This window comes from Phaethon aethereus, assembly GCF_964289735.1.
Source record: "Phaethon aethereus genome assembly, chromosome: 5".
NCBI classification, from domain to species: Eukaryota; Metazoa; Chordata; class Aves; order Phaethontiformes; family Phaethontidae; genus Phaethon; species Phaethon aethereus.
In genome coordinates this window covers 40,284,676-40,305,931 of record NC_138579.1, presented here as the reverse complement: position 1 = coordinate 40,305,931, position 21,256 = coordinate 40,284,676, and the positions used below count along the sequence as shown (strand labels likewise).

At 35.7% G+C, this 21,256-nt stretch overlaps 1 protein-coding gene across 2 annotated transcripts in view; it reads right to left on the bottom strand.

The window, feature by feature from the left end:
• Window positions 1–21,256, bottom strand: part of PCNX1 (pecanex 1) — a gene marked incomplete at both ends in the record, with an annotated part of 86,345 nt that overhangs the window by 18,756 nt on the left and 46,333 nt on the right. Inside the window, 15 exons of one of the 2 annotated variants that reach the window (XM_082000006.1) lie at window positions 68–197; window positions 813–921; window positions 1,323–1,500; window positions 2,948–3,089; window positions 5,019–5,169; window positions 6,709–6,801; window positions 8,556–8,661; window positions 10,400–10,509; window positions 11,213–11,304; window positions 11,780–11,890; window positions 15,379–15,550; window positions 16,577–16,609; window positions 17,335–17,488; window positions 17,912–18,129; window positions 20,219–20,276. In XM_082000006.1, the coding sequence (XP_081856132.1) occupies window positions 68–197; window positions 813–921; window positions 1,323–1,500; window positions 2,948–3,089; window positions 5,019–5,169; window positions 6,709–6,801; window positions 8,556–8,661; window positions 10,400–10,509; window positions 11,213–11,304; window positions 11,780–11,890; window positions 15,379–15,550; window positions 16,577–16,609; window positions 17,335–17,488; window positions 17,912–18,129; window positions 20,219–20,276 (1,857 nt within the window). The remainder of the gene's footprint in view (window positions 1–67; window positions 198–812; window positions 922–1,322; window positions 1,501–2,947; window positions 3,090–5,018; window positions 5,170–6,708; window positions 6,802–8,555; window positions 8,662–10,399; window positions 10,510–11,212; window positions 11,305–11,779; window positions 11,891–15,378; window positions 15,551–16,576; window positions 16,610–17,334; window positions 17,489–17,911; window positions 18,130–20,218; window positions 20,277–21,256) is intronic. The other variant, XM_082000007.1, reaches the window with a different exon arrangement.

The following is a 21,256-nucleotide window of genomic DNA, read 5'->3' as shown; positions in this document are numbered from 1 at the left end:
CACATTTAACCAGAGTTACATTATGAAAAAAAAAGGTCACAAATTTTAAAGGTCTTATTTCACCTACTTGTAGTCTCTTTCCCAGAATTTGACAGGCCTGGCATATGAAGTGATGAATATTGCACTTCCCAGAAAAGGGTTCAGTGGAGTAGAGAAGAAAGCTGACACAGCTGCTTGGACAAACAACATTGCAGAATCTGTAGGATAACAGAATTAAGGAAAGCGAAGAAACAACTACTTTTTTTCAAGTTTCTGTAATAGTACCTGAAATAGAGAGCAACAGTAATTAAGAGCGAAACAAGATCTCTAAGAATTTTTATGCAGCAAAGTATCTTTACAGTATCTCCAGCAATAACAGGATTACTTTTTGTTTTTAAAAACAGAAATAGGTGAAACTTTGGTACTACACATGGTGCTCATTCTCCTTCTCAAAATTCTACAAAGAATCCTAACTCAACACTCCATTCAAACCAGTCTACAGAAGCTTAAAATGCAAAGCTCAAGAACTAAAACAATAGTTGATGACTCTTGAAAAAGGGAATGACTGTCACAAGAAAAGCAGTGTCATTTTCAGAATTAAGTAACTCCCACTCCATGTTTCTTTGATGTCAGAATTCTATTCCTACTGTATCTGCTACTGTATAATTCATAGCATTGTAGCAAGGCAGAAAGTGTGCACAATTTTTCCATACTCACTAGACAAACCTTCTCATTCTGTAGATTTAGCACATAATACATAAGCCATTATAATGCAACATTCAGAATTTATAAGTACACAACTTCAGGAAATAGTCTGCATTTTCAAAGGATACGTGGCACAGCAAAGGGCTGGGCAAAAGCATGGAAGGCAGATCCCCATGTGATCTGCCAGGGAGCAATGTAGGTATATACAAATCTCAATTTATAAAAGAGTTCCCAAAGCTACAGGAAAAAAAAAAAAAAAAGAAGAAACATTTAGTGATTTGGCTGAGAATCAACATGCTTTGCAGTACACAAATATCCCTGAGGAATGTAGTGGTCACCCTAAAGTTCTTACTGATCTACCAGAAGGCTTGAAAATTACAAAAAGGATGTACTAATGAAGCAAGTAACATAGTATGCACTTCATTGTTCTACTAACAGCAGCTGATGAGATGTTTAGAAAGTTACATAATGCTTTATCAAGCAAACATAAGTGCTTTGGAAAGGAAACGTCTTAGCTGTTTTATAGCATATTGATTACAGCACCAATAGGACTGATGATCTGGAAGATTACCTATCAGTTAGGACTGTTTTCTCTTTTGGATGACCTGAAACACCTAGAAATAGAGAGTTAAAATTACCTTGCTGAAGAGTATGGACATGAAGAAGAGATCTAGCAGCATGGTCTCAGTAAAACTTTTGTAATCAAAAGTAAAGAAGAGCACTGTGAAAATAACAGTGACATACTGGCACGTTGGGCTACTGAATGATGAACGCAGTAACTTCAAGCCAGCTATTGTGATCATTAAAGCACCCAACCTGTATAAGAAATTCACACAAAACAGTTACTTATCTGCTGTCCAAAGTGTGTTTAAAGATCACCTAAATTGTTGCCGTCATGGAACCTCTTCAAACTCAAAGTTTAGATCTGGGTTTACTTTTGGAGTTTTTTGGGGGGTGGGTGTGGTTTGTTTTGTTTTTTTTTTTTTAAAGACAACTTCAGTGTTGTTTTTTTTTTAAAGGTTACTATTCAAGTCTTTCTATCAGTATTCTCAAAGATTAGCATTGTTTGTAAGAGTCTTGCTACAAAAACTTTTTTTTTTCAAAAATCAGAAGTGAAATATCCTTGTACTCTGAACAGAAACCTGGTCTTTAATTTAGGTTATAAATATTGAGATGCAAAAATGCTAGAAGTGCTCTAGATTAATCAGCAGGAGGATCTTAATGAACACTGCATTACCATTATTTCCTGCATGACTATACTGCTCTACCTTATATTGGGGGAACCATAACTTAATGATAAATTTAGAGTGATATTCTTTTTCAGAGATAGAAACCGACAGATCCAAGGGTTGTAAAAACAATGTTAAAGTAATGTAATGGCAATATTCATCCCAAAGGTCTTGTAGTGACAAGACTAATAAATGCAAAACAAGAACTTGCGAGATCCAGGGATTATTAAACTTCAAAAAAAACCCACACCAAAACAACAAAAAACCACACCCAACAATCAAACCTACACCCTTCCCCCGCCCCAACTTTACACCACCACACCACCACCACCCCCATATTCCATTATGTTTCAAGGTTTATTTTCTCCACAACAATTCTGTTCCGGATCATTTGAAATTCAAATCCAAAAAGCCACTTGGTCACTGTTCTTGGAAGCAAAAAATGCAGAGCCTGTTACTGAACTCTCATTTGCTGAGACAGGCAAATACACTGCTCAACGGATTATCACTGAGGCTCAATTTAAGAGGCAGTGTGCAAGTACATCTGGATACAGATTACACTTAAGGGCTGGGGAATTCCCTCATCAGAGCAGAAAGCTGTAGAGGGATTGCAAGCTGGGACATCAACTCAGAGAACATTACACAAAGTCTTAAGTTTACACCTGATAAAATACCAGAACATATCGTCACTATCTTGAACTTGCAATCCGGTTAATCATACTACAGACTCTGAAGATCAACAGGGAAATTCGGATATCACACTACTAGATAATTCTGCAACCTGCAATTTTTACAGTATATGCTATGAATGGAATGATTTATCTTTGTGTGGGTTCCTAGCCCACAAGCCCACAACACCCTTCCAAACAAGACGACTTGATTCTATAAAAGTTTTCAAATAAATAAAAACTTTATTCCTTGCCTTAGTTTTAAGGCGATAGCATTAACTGTCTTCCCATTGAGACCAGAACTCACTATTTAGTTTCCCACTATAGCAGACATACACAGATTACTTGATAGCCTTGTCTACTTACTCAGTATCCAGTTTCTTTGGACTAGCAATATTTTTAGCACTGCTACTAAGCTCGTTGAGGACTATCAGTGGATAGATAACATTCTTCTCTACAAAAAGGAGCCAAATGTGAAGTTTCTCAAACCACATAACATGTGCAGCATCTATCAAGATACATTAAGAAAAAGAAATCAGATCGCACTATCAAATCAAACAGAATAAAGATTCTCGATGCAAGTAATTTGTGGAGCCAAACACTAGCTGTATTCTTATACTGCACTTTCATAGTTTCACATAACCAAAATAAAGAGAAGTGCCTTTAAGCTGCTGTCAGTAGCCCCAGTAGAGTTTTTGCACTGTTATGCTTCTATACAAAGTGTATTGTAATACAACACTCCGCAAGCTTCTTGCTTACTGCACATGGCAGGAAAGAAACTGGGTTGACATCTCTTCAATAATTTCAACATTCACACTGGTGAAGCTGTTTGACATCGCACATTTTATCTCACGCAAAAGGATGTTTTCCAACCATATGGGAACCAAAAGATTTTTAGTTTGCAACTCTACAATGTAGAGGAGCATATGTAACCTGACAACACGAATTTCTGAGAATTAAGAACTACTTATATTTCTACAATAATTGCAAAATATGTAAAACAGGATTGCTATGTTTCAAATTAATACAAATTAAAATAATGAGAAAATTAAAATAATGAGAAAATTTATTTTACAAGGCAGGAGAAAAATAGGCTGGATGGGCCTATGCCAAAAGTTACACATTGCTGCATACATAAAGGGTTAAAGGTATACTTGAAAGAGGTTAGAAAAAGGGTCCACCCCTCTTCATTGCTGTGAATGACTGCACAGGCTTAGATGAGCCACAGCAAAAACTGAAGTGCCTTTTCTACAACAGAAGCCGTAAGGACAACTAGTCATTGACACAGCATAAATTTGTTTTAAGTTACAGGGACCAAACTGGGAGATGCTACAAACTTGTATTTAACATTACTGAATACAGCTTTCATCTTTCCTGAAGACACTACTACAAATGGAAATCCTCAAGTCAGGTATCAGCAAAAGGACACCAACTGTAGCTTCTCTAGCTTTGTAGATTAAAAAACTAAGGCATATGATTGCACTTTTCACTTCTTCCTCCAAATAGAGTTTGGCATCATATTACAATTACTATTCAAATTTATCCAGCTTTAAACTCAATCACTGAAAAAAAGCACACAATTTAGACATCAATGAAAAGGTAGAAAGTTCATGAATCAATGCTGATAATCCTCTGCTCCTGAAAGCAGCAGAATGCTCACTTTCTCTTCACCGCTGTCTTACCTTGAAAAGTAACCAAAGAGGAAAAAAAGCTTCAGTTTTTCTAGGCCATTTTTGACGGAAATTTCTTAAGTCTACTGTTAACAGTAAAAAACATTCCAACAGCGGAGACGCCACGATCTACCGCTACATTTATCCATACTGGAAAACTTATCAGCAGTGTAACTAACTTCATATTCTCTGCAGCCTCCAAGGAAAGATTTCATGGAAATGTAGACTTTAACTTAAGGTGCAAGTGCATGTCTATGCAGATCAACTAGCAAGATTGGTCCCTTAATATGTTTTTCCATGAGTAGGCCACTTGCACTACTTCCTGTTGTTAATCATGTGAATAATACCATCATGAATCAAATCCATGCCAAGATGAAGTCTCCGACAGCATTCACCACGCCTAATCCTCTAAAACATTTGAAAAATTACTATCTTGAAGAAATACCTAGTGAAACACATTCTACCTTTAAAAAAATTAAGGCACAAACTTCGCAGCTTAAGAGTTTAAAGACTGTGCTTTAATGGAACTGCTCCGAGATAACATTACCACATGTAATATATTACCATCATCAGTTGAGAGAGACATAAAATGTCATGGAATCAAAGCATGAGGAACTGAGAAACTAAGAAACTAAGACATTTCTACATTAGATGTCATTAAATACTGCTGTGGTGAGAATAATAGAAGAGATTAAATGTATCAATAGGTAACACAAGTTGGTCAGCAACTACAGCAAGTTCAAAAAAGTGTCATGAACAATACTTACTTCGGACTTCAAACTGATAGTATTCCTTGGTTTTCAGCAGCGGGTGAGAAAAGCAATGCCAAGGAAGTTGCTTTCGGAGTTGAGGCAGAACATAATGGGTCACAAAGCCTACCGTACCCACCAATGCATAAAGAACATAACTTAAAATAGGCTAAAAAGAAGAATAGATGAAATTAAGGTTTGTGTTTTATAAACAGAATCATACACTAATAATGTAATACCTTTCCCAGCATCTAGGCAGGTGCTCCTGTAATAGTAAATTGGGAATGTATTTCTTCATGAGAAGGTGTACTATCGACTTTAAGATCAAACATGAAATGCCTGTGAGAGAATAAACCACCTAACAGATTTTCACTAAGTTGTGAAGTATTTTAAAGCAAAATTAGCACACCAATCTTCCTCCATAGTCCATTGCTCCTGGCCTATCTGGATTTCATTTTATAAATGATAAAGCTATTATCCTCTAAAGGCTGAACCAAATCTACATTTTCATCTACTGGATAAAAGGAGGTATAAGCATAAGAAAAAACAAATCATTTATCTTATATTCTCTTGAGAAGGTAAGAAGTCTCCCACCAAGACCAAACTCTTTCACAGAAGTCACAAAATACTACTATATTAATGTGAAGACTGGATTTCACAGTAACATTTTCTATACATTAACGTTTTCTCTATATTTCTAGATACATCATGGCAAAATTAGGATTGTATTACCTTGTTATAAGCTCTTGATTCAAAATTCTGTGAAGCCTAAGCCTGTTGAACCATACAACTGGTGAAGAGCATATAGCCAAGTTTCTCAACCATGGGGGAAAGCAACATTAAGGAGGAATGCTGAAGTCCACCCAGACAACAGGAGATACATCTTACTTCAAAAAACCCCCCAAAACCTAGTACACCTGCTTAAGTAGGACACTTCACCTGAAAATCTGAAGCTACCTAAATGCTTTTTAAAATTAGTTTCTTACTTTAACTGTAGGCAGCAGCCAGAAAGTATATTCACTCTAAAATATATGCAAGAAGCTTTCATTTGCCTGAAACAAGGCTGTTCGTAAGCTAACCAGTGATTCCATTACAGGAGTACAAAATATGAAATTCAGTAACTGCAACTCTTTAGGCAAATACCTTTACTTAAACAAATTCAAGCACAGGATCTTTCACGTCATCAAGTCTATCATACATATACATTAGACGTAGCCAAAGCAGTAATATTAGCCAAACTGACAAGTAAAAAATTCAAAACTCAAAGGATCTTTGAAGTCCTCTAAATAACCATTCCAGTAAAGAAGTACTCCCCTATACTATAGTCTACAAACGGCCACACCAGCATGCAATTGCTGAGTATTCATCAAGAATCAAACTTTTTTTTTTTTTAAAGTTTCATTTTTTCTTACTCCAGAATGATCCTGATACTATTTAACTGAGATAAAGCAAAAGAGGGCATTTTGTGTCAGAGACTAAAATAAAAATCCGGAATGTAAGAGGAAACTAGGAAAGAGCAGGGGAAGTAGAGTTTTTGAGCACATAAAACCAGAACGTGAAGATCTTCAGCCATGTACCTGTCACACTATATATTTAAAGACCATCTAAAACTTGTCAAGAGACCTGGTGTACTACCAAAACAAACATTACATCACATTAGATTATTTGTATATAGAAGACAAGTGGCAGACACTATGGAACACCTTACCTGTAAAACTGTAAATACTGTACTGACGTGAATTGCAAAATAGAGTACACCAATGACTATACACACAATCAGGTCAGACTGCAATCGTTCACTCTGGGGAGTCAAAACAAAATAATTTTAGAAAATACCAGCTTTGGTTGTCCTCTTCAGATTCTTAATCAGCAGTAACACTGAAACTGATTAAAGATTTTCAAATTACGCCAGTATTAATTACTTCCATTGAAGTTATCAGAAATTTCACAAGATAAAAGCACTAGTTCAAATGAGTTACGCAAAAAGATGTATACCCAAAGCGGGGCAGAAGAAGTTAATACACCCATTATATCTTCTCTCTCATTCTGGACTGTGAGGGCATGTAAGGACCCCTCTACAGCACTGACGAAAGAGATGGAAGGGCCAGCCAAATTTCTCATTTATGATCTAAGAACTGCTTAGCCTGTGGGGCAATTAAGAGCTCTGGAAGACAGCTGCCTAGACAGAGCTAATGACCAGATGGAACAGCTAGGCTCTTGAACCCCTTTCCCTCTCCTTTGCAGAATTGTAAAGGATAGCTTTGGAATGACCCTGAGGGATGAGTTTGAATTTTCTGTTACCCCTGAAAAATAAAGACAAGCTGTTGATAACAGGCAAAAACCAAACGAAACGAGTAATGCCAGACTCGGTCACAAGGGGGCAATACGTACTTAGGGCCACTACAACTCGGAGTCTCCCAAGTTTAGACTCATTCCCACACTGTAAATACAGTATTTACAGATTTTTAGCCCAGAAAATTATCAAAGGTTTAACTACTCCAAAATCAGCCTAATAATTACACACAGCAATCATTGCTGCAAGTTCTTAACTTCTTGGGATACAACTTATTTTCATAAAATCAGTAAGTCTTGATTTAAAAAACACCAAAAGAAAGAATATATCATAATCCTCAGCTTCCTGACCCCTTGGTGACCAACACCACAGTTTGAGAGTTCAAGAGGAGCTTGCAGCTTGTATGGTCATTCTCCCCTGTTAAGCGTTAGCAGAATTGCAGCTTCTCTGCTCTAAATCTTTACTTGCAGTTTCCACCCATTGCACCTTGTCACATTTGTGCCTGCTGCAGGAGAAACCCATCTATGCCGTTACTCCCCTACAGCCAAGCCCTACACAAGGTTAAATGAATGTTCAACCTTCTAAAGCTTTGTGTGTTTAACTTGTACTAAATTTTTTTACTTACTGCTCCACTGTGTGAAAAAGACTAACATTTAAATACTACTACTTTCTACTTTTCTAAATTCTACTACTTAAAATATTTAAAGTGAGTGTTCACTAAAAATACAAAGTATGTAACCTGTTCCATTTACTTTAGCACATCAGCTCTTAAACAAACAAAAAAACCCCATCAAAACCCAGAAGAAACTCACAACATTTTCCACCATTTTTATTTTCTGCTCCTGGAACACCACACACAAAGCTCTTGCTCACAATTACTAGAAATACTGAGTTAATATAGTTTTGCCACTATTAACTCTTTCCTGCTAACTTCTGCACAAAATCAAGTATCATTTATTATTATCAATATGAGCTAGCAGAAAACCCTCAATGATACTTCACTGAATTGACACTACGGAATTCCAATTCTTTTACATGCCTCCTTTTAAGTAATTTGAATTGCAATATACACGTTATATTTTTAATGCAGTACATGGGTTCATCTGCAGATTTAAAGGAAACACTCTGATATGCATTTTAATCCACACCACGGTAATTAACAACTGTTATGAGCTAAGTAAGATCCAGATTGATGCTATATATACCAACATAAAGTAAATGCTTACACTGAATTAAAAAAATACATTAAAAAGCCTACTTACCACAGAATTTCTAAGCTTTTCAGGTAAAGGATCTTTTACTTCAGACAGAGGATCCTCGGGATTTTTGTCTTCAGAATTAGGAAAAAATTTTGATTGCACTAAAGAGCTTAAAGACAAAAAAACCCCACACTGAAAAGCATGCATTGTTCTATGTGGTTTTAGAAGAATAACAAAGTCAAAAGTTCTATTACAAGTTGATCACAAGAAAAAAATAATCCTGGTTTATTAGTGCTTTCACATGGTTGAGCAAATTTTATGAAGTTGAGATCTCATATTTGTAAAGAATTAGTTCTCTGGTTGCACACAATGACCACCATTAAAGACAAGCAGCCAGATGATGTTCTAACAGCCATTTCTCCAATACCAACAGGAACAACTGAACAAATACTGAATTTTAAGTGGAGTTCTTAGTACTCGTGAAACAAAACTTTAGTTCATAAATAACTGAACAGAAATGTAACTTGGTGCAAAGTTCAGAAGCGGTCTATTTGTCAACACCAATCAGAAAACCAAGAACTCCTTGGTTTAATTCAAGCTTCAACAACAAAAAGAATCCCCGATTAATTCATGAATTAGTCACACTGACCAAACTACTAAATTCTTAGCAGATCTTGCTGGTACTAAAGCCCAAAATCTTATACCTAGGCTTTTGGAAGACCATATGAAGCACTATTACTAGCCATACCAAAGTGTCTCGCAATCCCTCAATGTGATTTTTCTTACAATATCCTATGTGGTACAGAAATATGTATTATTTCATTTCATGGAAAGGAAGCTCACTACAGGATGAGCCCTAGATCTTCAAAGGCAATTACATATTGCAATGTATTCCAATGCTTAACTGTGCCTTATCTGGCTAAATAGATGAACCTGCAGGTCAAATGTAAGCATCCAGGCTATAGTCCTTGGAAACAACAAAAGAACAGGTATCTAGGGACAAGGACCTCATATCAACCAAGTAACGTACCTGAACTAAGAGTAACAGGACAAGGTTTAGTTGTCAACCCAAAGATAAGGATTTTCCTTCTGTGTGAACACTCACGAATCATTAATCTCCCTGTTCACAGGAGAAGAGGCCCCTCACTATCTACCCCAGACTACTGCTTATGAAATTCATGCAATGTTATGGCTAAATTTAAATCCAAGTTCAAGCTCTGCCTAACCCAGGTGGTATGTGACTGAGCCTCTATTGGCTATTCTGTGGGAGGTGTTTCTCCTACTGGAACTATTTTGTTTTGCACGCATAATTATTAACTGAATCAGAAATACTGTCATCATCAGATCAATACTCCAACTCAGAATAGCAACATGAATACATGTTTCCCCATTCTAGACAGGAACGCTCATCACCAAAACAGACCCTTATTGTTCTGCATCTGAGATGAAATTATTTGAACAAATGCTTTGAGCGTTCATTCAAGATAAGAACTCAGTAACAAATTAAGTGAGAGAAACAGATTTTTTTTTTTTTTTTTTAAATCCATGTGGGCTTCAGCTTAAACAAGTGCTTTGAGAACCTCTTTAAATATAGAATGGGTACAGGTTGTTCAGTACAAACACATCTGCAGAAAGATGGCAATTGATTGGCATTTTGGACAACATTAGCAGGCAGTTCAATCAGATTTTGGCATATAAGTTATTTGCCAGAAGTGACAAAGAAAGGTAGTCATTACAGGAGGAACTAGGTGCAAAATTTGAGAATTTCTCTCAAACTACTGAGACAATATCATACTATTTTTTATACCACTAGGGACTACCAGTTCAAACAGTATCTAATACTATAAATAATGTTCCCTTGTGACTTGCTTCTTCCTTGGGGAAGGGACACAAACTGAGTCACTTACAAAAGTACAGAAGGGTCACTACTTTGTCTGCTGAGATGATACGACATTGCCACTAACAAACCACAAAATATGGAGAAGAGAACTGGAATATGCTGCCCATCCCAAGAATCCTAGAGACAGAAATGAAGTGTTAATAAAAAGATGACAAAGTCTTATCTGACATACAAGAATTATGTATAACATGGTAAGAGAATGGAAAAATTAACTACAGTTCCACAAAAACAAAACAGGAATTTTACTACAAAAATATTGTTCAATATTTACGTTGCATTTGGGGGTCTTTTTCTTCCCCTTTGCCAGCTACATCTACCTTTCAGATAGGCACACATCTTCACTTTGACACTACAAACTATTTCCTGGTTTCTTTTCAAGTAAAGATTAATTTCAAAAGATTCTATCTGTTTTGCAGCACTGGAAAAACTACTCACATGAGGCATTTTGAGAGGATAACAAGCCAATACATGAAGACTGTGCTAGAAACAAGCCACTTCAGTGATTTTTTTTTTTTTTTCCAAGAACAAATGTATAATGGAACTGAAGGTAAGTGCCATGTGTTTTCAGCCAAAAAAATAGCCTGTTAGTGCAGGCACAAATCGTACACCTTTTGAAAGCAAAAGTCTGCTTTGTTCCTGCATTGCACCTCCTTTACTGACATCACAGCTGAGCAAGTATAAAACCCTATCAAATCAGACTAATGTTTCTTATTCGCTTTCCACATATTTAAGTATCAAAAGATACAAGGAAGCAGAGAACAAACCCCAAAATATTAGTGTATGCTAAGTTTTGCTTAAATAAGTCTAAAATTTTGCTTACCTTCAGGGCACCATAGCACAGTCCATACAACAATGCTACTGCCACAATACTACAGATAAAACTGTAAAGTGCCGCAAGCAGGCTTGTGGTAGCTGAATATCACGGAAAAGCAAGAAAAATTAAAGTGTTATGTATTTAGGTTAGAAAACAAAATACTTCAGATTGTTTAAGAAAGATATCAGCCCCCTAGTTGCAACATCCCTCTGACATAAAAAAATCCAACCCACAGAAACTACTTGGGTTTTTTCCCCTACAAATTATTTTTTAAAGAGCAATTTGTGTGGCTTTATTTACCACCTCATTTATTCAACAGCATTACCATGGAACTAGTTAACATCTGCAACAGAAACCAGTCAAGGAAGAAAGTATACTTTTTGACAGACTTACTAGGACAGTAATTCTATTTTTCAATAATCAGAAGAACTTTAGACTTTTTAAAAATACAATTAGTATTCTAAGATTAGAGGGTGGGAATAGTGTAATCACTAAATTTTTTAACTAGCCTACTAACCTGATGGCTGCTCCTAATCTAATGCTTTTGCCACTGACATAAAACACAACACTCACCATTGCCACCAAAGACATGAATATCCAGCTGTTCACAGAGATACATCACAAATGTATTCACCTGAGGCAGGAGACCAATGAAGAATACTATAGGGAAACATAGTGTAAACACTACAGAGGAAAAGAAATAGTTGAAAAAGTCATGAATATGATAAATATAACACGATAATGTACTCTTCAGTTCAAGTTCTAGGGTATCACACACATCATTTAACTCAACATCACTGAATTATTTCTACAGAAAACATCCCTTATGTAAATTTCTACTAGAAAATGACTCAAAACTGACTGAATATAGAGGTTACATAGACCAACAGCCGGAAGTTTTCTTGTACTTCCATTTTAATAGCTGTAGAAATGGACACAGGCCAATTCAGGCTTTCCATTCTTATTTAGCAAAGATCAGCCAAGAGCATTTACAGCTTAGAAGTTTTATAAATTTTCACTCATTGCAAGTGAGGCTTACCTGAGCCTAACTGCCTGTTAGTAACAGGAGCAAGCTAAGACCAGCCACACTGACATGAGAGAGGCCAAGCATTTCACCTCTGGGTTTTCTGCCACTGATAACATCTGACAATTTTATTCATTTTCCCACACCACTTCTGAAAAGTACTGATCCTAAATTACTGTTTTCTTTTTTGTTTTTGGTTTGGTTTTATTTTTTTAATGAAAATGGGTAACTGTATGAACCATTAAAACCTCTGCAAATTACAGGATTTCAGAATGTAAAGATAAATGAAGGCCACCTAATTTTAATACAGAGAATGGTATGTCCCAACCTATAGACATCATTTACTTTCCATCTTAAGGAACAAAAGATGCAGAAATATCAATCTTTTATGTAACTGTTAACTAGTTCAGATATAATTCACAAGCAGCATCATGGCGTAAGTTCTAGGTTCTAGAGGGATCAAACCATGAAAAGAACCCTAGCTGACAAAATCTGTTTAGGAAGGATTTCTTATAACTTTATTGACTTGTAGCATCAGTGACCAAAAGAAACAACCAATTTTAAAGTATCCTGTAAAGAATTACAAGTCTCAGTTTTAAGTTTCTAACTTTATATCCACAGAACGGTTGTATACCAGAGGACATCACATTAGAAATCTATGGTGAGATAAGTATTGAGAATCGGGAGTGGGGGGGTGATGTCCTATTTGTTGGTAAAGTTAAATAACTAAATGTTGTTTAAAAACATGTAGGTTCAGGGCTTGGGAAAAACACTGAGTTCCGCATCTTTTTACTGATACAAATTAAGAAATATAAGACTAAGGAGGACCAGCTACTCAGGACCTGAAGAAAATATTTTTCAGAATTCTCAAGTCAAACCTTTATTACTCAAGGAAGCCTACATAGGAGACAAATAATAAAGTGTTCTCTCACTGCCAAGTTAAAAAGTTAGTTCAACTTACAGGCCTTTATGAAACAACTTGGGTCCATTGAAAACAAAATTACAAAACAGATCTGGGAATATACAATTTCTACAGAGTAGTAGCAAAAAGCCAACATTTCTGATGTTTTTTAAAGTCCATAACAGAACTGCTTTCTAGTGGAGACCATCTAGGTGAAAACAGAAAATAATTGTTTTAAATGTGGAGCAGATTTAGACCAATTGATCAAGTCCAATATGTGGGACACAAAAATAAACAAAAAAATTTGTATCAGTCTTCATGTCTGTTGGCAAGGACACAGAAACACAAAGTTTGCCTTGCCCTACACCTGTGTTCTTCTAGTAGCTATGCCTGGGAATGGGAAAAAAGGCAGCTGAGATTTTTATTTTGCCCTAACAAAGTACATTTTATAGCAGCCAGCTTACTTTGCAATACACACAAAGCTTTTTGAAAGCTTCAACAGCATTAAGAGTTGTTCCAAAGGCAAGTGTGCGCAAGGGGGAGGGTTAGGTTTTTATTTTTGTTTAGTTTGTTTTTCAAGGTTGGTTTTTTTTTTGCCTTTTTATTTTTTTTAAAAGTGAGAGTTATTCTGGCAATCTGATATTTTTTTTATTGGTAGAACTGCTAATAAATACAAACCGCATAAGCTAGTGCAAGATATCTGAGAAGAACAGTAAAACATAAGGATCAAAAAGCATTCAGAATTCTTGAACTAAGAAGTTTTAAAAGCTAGTCCCAAAACGGACATGGCCCAGTGAAGATGCCAGCATATTTTTTTAAAACTACAAAAAACTCTTAAGTACTTTTAAAAAGTAGGTCACACTCACAATACAACACACCACCTACATATACATTTATGTATTAACTTATGGGGATATGGGTATACATATCTGTTCATAAATAAATAAGATCCTTTTCCCTCTGGATATTTAAATTTAAATACAGATTTACTAGCAGGAAGTCAAAGGGGGAAACAGTATGAAATTCAGGATGTTCCTAAAATAAAGTAATAAAAATTAATTCCTAAAATGCCTGAGTCAGTAATTCTTATTAAAAGTCAAAAATAAAAAGTTAAAAAAAACCCAAAGCATACACACACAACAAAAAGAGTAAGAATCAAAGCCAAGACCAAGTTTTAATTTTTCCTGGACAGCAGACTGTCCAAGAGCTAAAGACACACAGTCATAATATCTAGCTGCTGTAGTCTTTCATGCACAGATATTTTGGTACAACAGAAGAGCAACTGTGCTCAATTTAGATGAATTCCAACAGATTTTCTTTCCCTCCAAAGAGGTAATCCAGCAAGGAACACCCAAGTAACTTTGCTCCATTAAGGAATATACACAAAAGTTCCCATGATAAGATGGTCTTCAAATGTTTACGTTCTCTCTCTCTCTCCTTTCCATGGACTCTGCCTGAGATTACATAGATGTTAGTATTTTCAATAAATATTGATAAATTTTCTGAGTAAACATGGGAAAGGTTTGTGGTTTTAGGTTCAGGGTTTTTTGGTTGTTGTTTGCTTTTTGGGTTGGGTGAGGGATTGGGGGGTGTTAAATGCCAGCAGTATTGTGAATGCACTGTGATACTCAGAATACAAATGGAAGTACCTCATATACAGCCAAAAATTGTAATTTTGTAATTGCTGGTAGGCCAGTTCTGAGAAGAGACACAATAAATACAGTTTAATGTGTCTATAATGTTTTAAAAAATTGTGTCCATACTATTCTATCTGATCACTAAACACAAATAATCTGATTTAAGAGAACCCCTACTCATTTGCCACAAGTCCCTCTACTACACAGTATGAAAGAGTACAAACCAAAATGTTTCTTTAACTATTGAGCAGCAGGTCCAACCACAGGGTAGCATTTCCAGGTCCAAGTTAAGAAGAAAGAACAGAAGGTTCAAGGATGAGAACTAGGATATTAGATGATTAAAAAGCTTTTTTTGGGGGCGGGGCTCTGACACCGTATTAGTTAACATCTCTGCAGTTTGTTACAGCAAAGCTACAGAAGGGGGCAATTTCCCCATAAACTTCAGCAAAGCTAAAATTACTGTTTCCAAAAGAAACTAAATGAACTGCATTTAGAAGGTGATGACGCAACAGTGTCTTCACAAGATGCAGAGTGGAAAAAAGAAAAAAAAAGAAAAAAGATTTCTACTGTGGTGAAGCAAACAATTTAAATCCATGAAAAAGCCACTCACCTATAACTAAGTCCCTGGCTGACAGCAGCAGCAATGGGTTGGTGAAAGCCATTCCATACAACCTGAATCTTGTTGTAGATATGTGTCTGCTTCCATAATCCAACAGCCAAATCAGACCACAACACAAACAGAAATATACAGGCCTACTGTAGGCTATGATACGGTTATGACCCTGTTTAAAAAAAAGTTTATTTCATTATTAGCAGAAAAAAATAATTGTTACTCTTCTGTTACACAATTTCAAAACCAAAATGAATCATTGTTCATCAATTAAGTTTTGTTCATAAAATCCTTAATGCATTGCCTTGCAGGGATGTCTTTTCGGGGAGGCTTTGCTATAACGAGGACAGAACAGTTAGATTAAGTTAGACTAAACCTATGTTTACCCTTATTCTCTGCTGAGTTCTAAAGTATGTTTCTTGCAATACTAAATGACAGAGAAACTCTGACTAGGCTTCACAAGCAAGAGAGGCTATATTAATTCTGAAGAAAAAGTAATTAAAGTTTAGTACTCAGATACTGCTCCTGCTGGCACAGGGCAGGGGAAGGGAGCGGGAATGGATTTGTGTGTTCATTAAAACATATAACTTATTACCTAAAGTAATATAAATGACTTACTGCAGAGGAATAATGCTTTTTCAGATCTTAAGACATAAAAATATTTTTTGTTGGCAATCTAGCAGATGCACAATAGAATATAAACATATTGCGCAACACTAGCACATAAGCATTTCCATGCTCAAATGTTAATGCTCACTAGAGCATTGCATACTCAGCTTAAAGAGTGAAAAAAAATAAGGCTGTGTGCACAGTAGGACAACCAAATTATCTACAAGACCAGAATAGAACATCAAAGCTGTGTCAGTTCATACCAGCATAGCAAATTACAACACAAAGATTACTTACTGAATTGCTTCAATATTAAAAGATTCCATCCAAAAATCTATCATCATATGGCTCTATAGCAAAAGCTAGGCTTAAAACAAGGAGGACTTTATTTGCTAAACACAAACAAAGGCTATGGGGGAAAAAAAAATAGTATCCGTTTCCTTCTCACACACTAAGACAACATAAGCCTCTTGTGCCTTATGAGAAGGCACGCAAGAGAAATGCCAAAAAGATCAAACTAAAAAGATAAATTCTCTGTGGAAGTTCTATGTCTGCAGAGTTAGTACAGTGGCACATGCCCATGACTTACATGTCGAGGGGAAGAAGAATCTGGCTGAACGCTCTGAAACCAAAATGGAAAGAGGAAAGTTACCCAATCTACAGTTAAGTGCATTTACCTCCACACACACACACACTCTTTCTAGATTAAAGTTCTTTTAATAATATCTACAATTAATTTTACAATTGTTAAGCCATTCTACAGCCTTTAAATAGCACAATCTATTAAACCATAAAATCTGTTCAAAGAGTGTATGTCTATAGCCAAAGTTTAACCCTCATTTTTAGAACTTCTACCTTTTTTAAAAAGTTATACACTTTGATTTTAAATCTAATTTCCCCCAATAGTCTAATCATAAAGAAATAAACAATCATTCTTCAATTACATAAAATACTATTAACAATTGTCTAAAAAAAATCAAGACTGATTAAAAATATGCTTAGATATAATTGCTTAATACAAATGCATAGAGGCATATCCACTAAAAAACCCAAACAAACAATAAAACATCAAGTTTAGTTTGTAGGCTTTTTTCAACCAGTAAAGAATGTGCCCCTCTTTGGGAAAACAAAAAGCGCATGAGAACAACAAATAAAGAGTTGTTTAACAAACATACACAGAACCATTCTAGTGACCTTGTGTGACCACCTATCAAACTTCCCATGAAACTGAAGTTTACTCATTTCTTTTTAAACGATAAACATACAGTTTTTCCTCTAACCAACCTGCAACACCCAACCAAAGTTACTTCTATTGTTTATAGAAAGTGAAGATAGAAATCAAAATACCTTCAACAGCGAGTACTGACAACTGGCTATTACCAGGCAGAACTGGAAGACCCAAATATCCTTGAAAAAGCCCTCTATAAGAAGTACAGAGCCCAGAAATGCAACTAGAATAGCTAGGATGACAGCTAACACGTTTTCAAGGATCTCACGATTCCTGTATTAGAGGGAGAGAGAAAAAAAAAACAAAAAACAAAAAAATAATTAAAAGCCAACTATGTCTAGAAAAAGCTGCAAAGGAACAGTTATAGTCAGACGTTAACGAGAGTTATGCTGCTGGTAGCAAAGTAGTTAAGAATGGATTTGAACTTGCATAGACTATACTTTTTGTTATTGCCCGACTCATGTAAAGTGAGGGGGGTTTGTGTTCCCCCTCTCCCCTTCCTTTTTAGCATTGCTGGAAGAAAAGGGAGAGTAGCCTTCATTATTTTAGGAAAAAATGCATTTTGTATTATTGTTTCATCTTTCAGAGTACAGAAAATAGCATAATTTCTCTATTGATAGCTTTATCTGTGTTACAGTTTAGTTACTATTTTTTAATCTTTACTTTTTGAGGTCTATTAACATATGAGGATCTCACCTATCAAATAAAGCCAGAAGCGTTAATCTATCAAAATTGATGCTAATCCAAAGTTTAGGCAGGATCCAAAAGCGATAGTACTGCTTGACTTTTTGAGCTGCTTCCTCTTGAGGTTGCATGTGGTCCTGAAGGTCAGGGCTCAGGTCAATATCTTGCTGCTCCAGCAGATCTGTATCCATGGTTAGCAGCCTATTCAACCTGATCTGAGGAAGAGACAGCTAAAAGAAAGTCAGTATTAACAAAAGCTCATTTTTATTATATCACTGTATTCTACTGAAAACTGCTGTGGAAAAAATTGCTACAATTACTTAGTTTCACTTTTAAGAAGTTATTTGTTAAACACTGTCAGTTCTCAGGCTTCTACTTACTTTTGCTGTCCTTATGGCAAATGAATAGCACCAGCAGCAGTAATAGTTTGCACACAACACAACTGTTTGGCATTTTAGCATATGCCTTATTTCAAATGAAGAACAAATATGTCTTCCAAGCACATTATCTCATTTACCATGAAAGCTTCAAATTTGAAGACAAGTAAACTGATATGTGAACAGGAATAGCGTACGCTACAAGAATAATCCAACTCTTAATTTAAATAAAGTACAACATATTTCTTATAGTCAGCTAATCTGCATGCACACCCATGCCAAATGGTTGGTTTTGCATGACAAAGCAACATATGCATGCATCATGGTCAAATTCAAACCCACTACCTTCAGCATATACTCAGAGACAAACTAAAACAGCTCTGGCCCAACTAGTCAAGTACTATTTATGACTGACTATTTCTCACTTATTTTATAGTTTGTCATTCTATAGTTCTCTCAATCCCAGTAATACTAACAACCATAAAGGACATTTAAGGAGAATACTCAGACGGTTAAAAAGTAGTTACTACAGTATGTTTGTGTGGTCTAACCCACTTTATTATTTCATTAACGGGCCAAGAAACTTCTTAATGCACCGCCCTTTAGTTTAAAATGTCATTTAATGAAAAATCCTCATGTCACCTTTAAGTGTCAAAATTATAGGGATTTTTTTGTTTGTTTTGGTGGGTTTTTTTATAGTCATCTTAAACTTTAACATTCAATTTCTCATTTTTGAAAATTTTTTTCATGACTCCTTAAAACAGTGTACTATAACTATGCTTAGACAGCTTTTCCTTCCTAGAAAAAATACTAATAAAAAATAACAAGCAGGAACGCTCCCTTTCTAAAGGCATTACAAAAGTATGAAACATACTACTTAAGATAAGCTGTGCCAGAAAGCAGGTGTTTTTTCTGACAACTTTTTTAAAACTTGGTTTCTTAAAAGGTAGCATCACCATAACATAACATTAGTCACACTAATACATTTCAGTGGCACTTTCCATTTACGCACATGAATCATTCCCTCCAATGGGACTACACTGGCAAGCCAGCAGCACATAACAGGTAATGCAGCCTCTTTTTCTGAAGGCTACATTTGTCAAGGGGGATGCTGGCAAGCAGAGAAAGTTCCTCTAGCAGACACCAGGTTTGAAAAGCACATTCTTGATCAAAAGCGTGGTCAGGGAACTAGAGGTCTCTTGCTCCCTCTGCCACATGCTGAATCCGTATTTCATTTTCCTTCTTGATTAGACCATTAGGTACTTCAATATACTTTACTTTGGTTTCCTAGCTTAAGGATCATGACCACTTGCACTGTTTTCATGACACACCAGTATCAGACTTCAGAATTAAGATTACAGATATGCCTGGACTTGACAACAATACAGAAGGTTTGAGATGACAAAACTAAGGAATTCTAAAGGTTATTTGCAGTATGAAACAGCATAAGCCTCTGCCTTTTTTCCCCAGTCACTCCTTGCATATGAATTAAAATTTTGTACAGCAGATTCCAATGACAAGTTTGTAAATTCCTTTCAGGGAAATTACTGAAGTTTCTCTTGGTCAGAACACTAAAATTTATTCCTTCTGCTGCCTTCTAATCTTGGTAATGCACAGAAGGAAAACTCTGTCCAAGGTGTCCAGTCATCTCTGGAAACCTTTACAAGGTACCTCCAAACATCCAACTTCCACATTATTTAGAGAACCACTATGCTTTAGATCAGAGTAAACCGTTTCTATTTTAAGTGCTACGCAGAGAGATGAATTTGTATGTATATATGAAGACATGGCAACAATAAGTAAATACTTATCTTCATTTAAACTCAGACAAAAATCCTTTTTCAGAATAAAGAACTACTATATAGGACAATTAATCAGTGCTATAAAATTGGACAGCCTTCTGATTTTTCGCATGCTATAAAAATAAATAAGAAAAACTTACTAGATCATGTGGATAAAAGCGAACTGAGGTAGAACTCGATACGTGAGAGTCCGTGTCACTATAAGAACAGGGGAAAGACTTCAGATTATAAAACTACATTTTATTTCAACAGGCCATTCTAATTTTCTAGTGTCCCAAATTAATTTTGGCTCCTTGCAAATTTTATCTAAAAATCTTTCTTTAAATCTTTCCTTTGATCACATTTTCAGTACAAGTATCCACTTAGTGTTGTGTACTGTAGTAAATTCTGTAGCTATAGTAAATCAGAAGACTCTTTACCCTTACCCTTGGTATGATTTTTTCAACACCGAGTCCCTAAGTTGTCTAACAAGGATTATCATGATAGTCATTATTACACTTGAAAAACCAAAGATGTTTTATAATCTGTTAGCTACTGATGTGTAAACATGCATCATACCTCTAAAGGAGTGAAGAGTCTACTACATGTTCACACACAGAGTTTTTGTTAATTCTATACTGCTTTTACCAAGGTCCCAAAAGTGCCAAAAATAGTACATACTTAACACGAGTATACTGAGTTACTTAATCTTAAATTGCTTTTGAAAAACTTAACTTTAAATAAATTTAAACCTTTGCTAAGTAGAGCAAAATTACAAAGTAATTTCCATTCATTAGAGATGAGGAGAAATTTCTCTTACTGTATGAGAGTCCATATCCAACCATTGCTTTTTTCCCCAATTTTGGATAGCTTTTAGATGTTTGTTTTCCATGTAAATCACATGGCTGTAAGACTTGTATCAAATTTATGCAACTTCCCTTCAGTTCCTTGCCTTAAGATAAAAACATTCTTTGTTATCAATTTTATTTCACTGAAAAATTCAAGTATTCCCTAAAGCTGAGATATGATTATTTGGATGTGGCCCATTTGTTCCTTCCATTAGCACATATAACTTCAAAACAGCAGCCATCAGCAAAGCCATTGCATTTGGAACATGCAAGCAGTAGAGGCAGGCATTGGCAGCTTTGTGCAAGGAATACAGAACTTTTTGTCAAAGTTCAACTCTACAAGAGGCACTT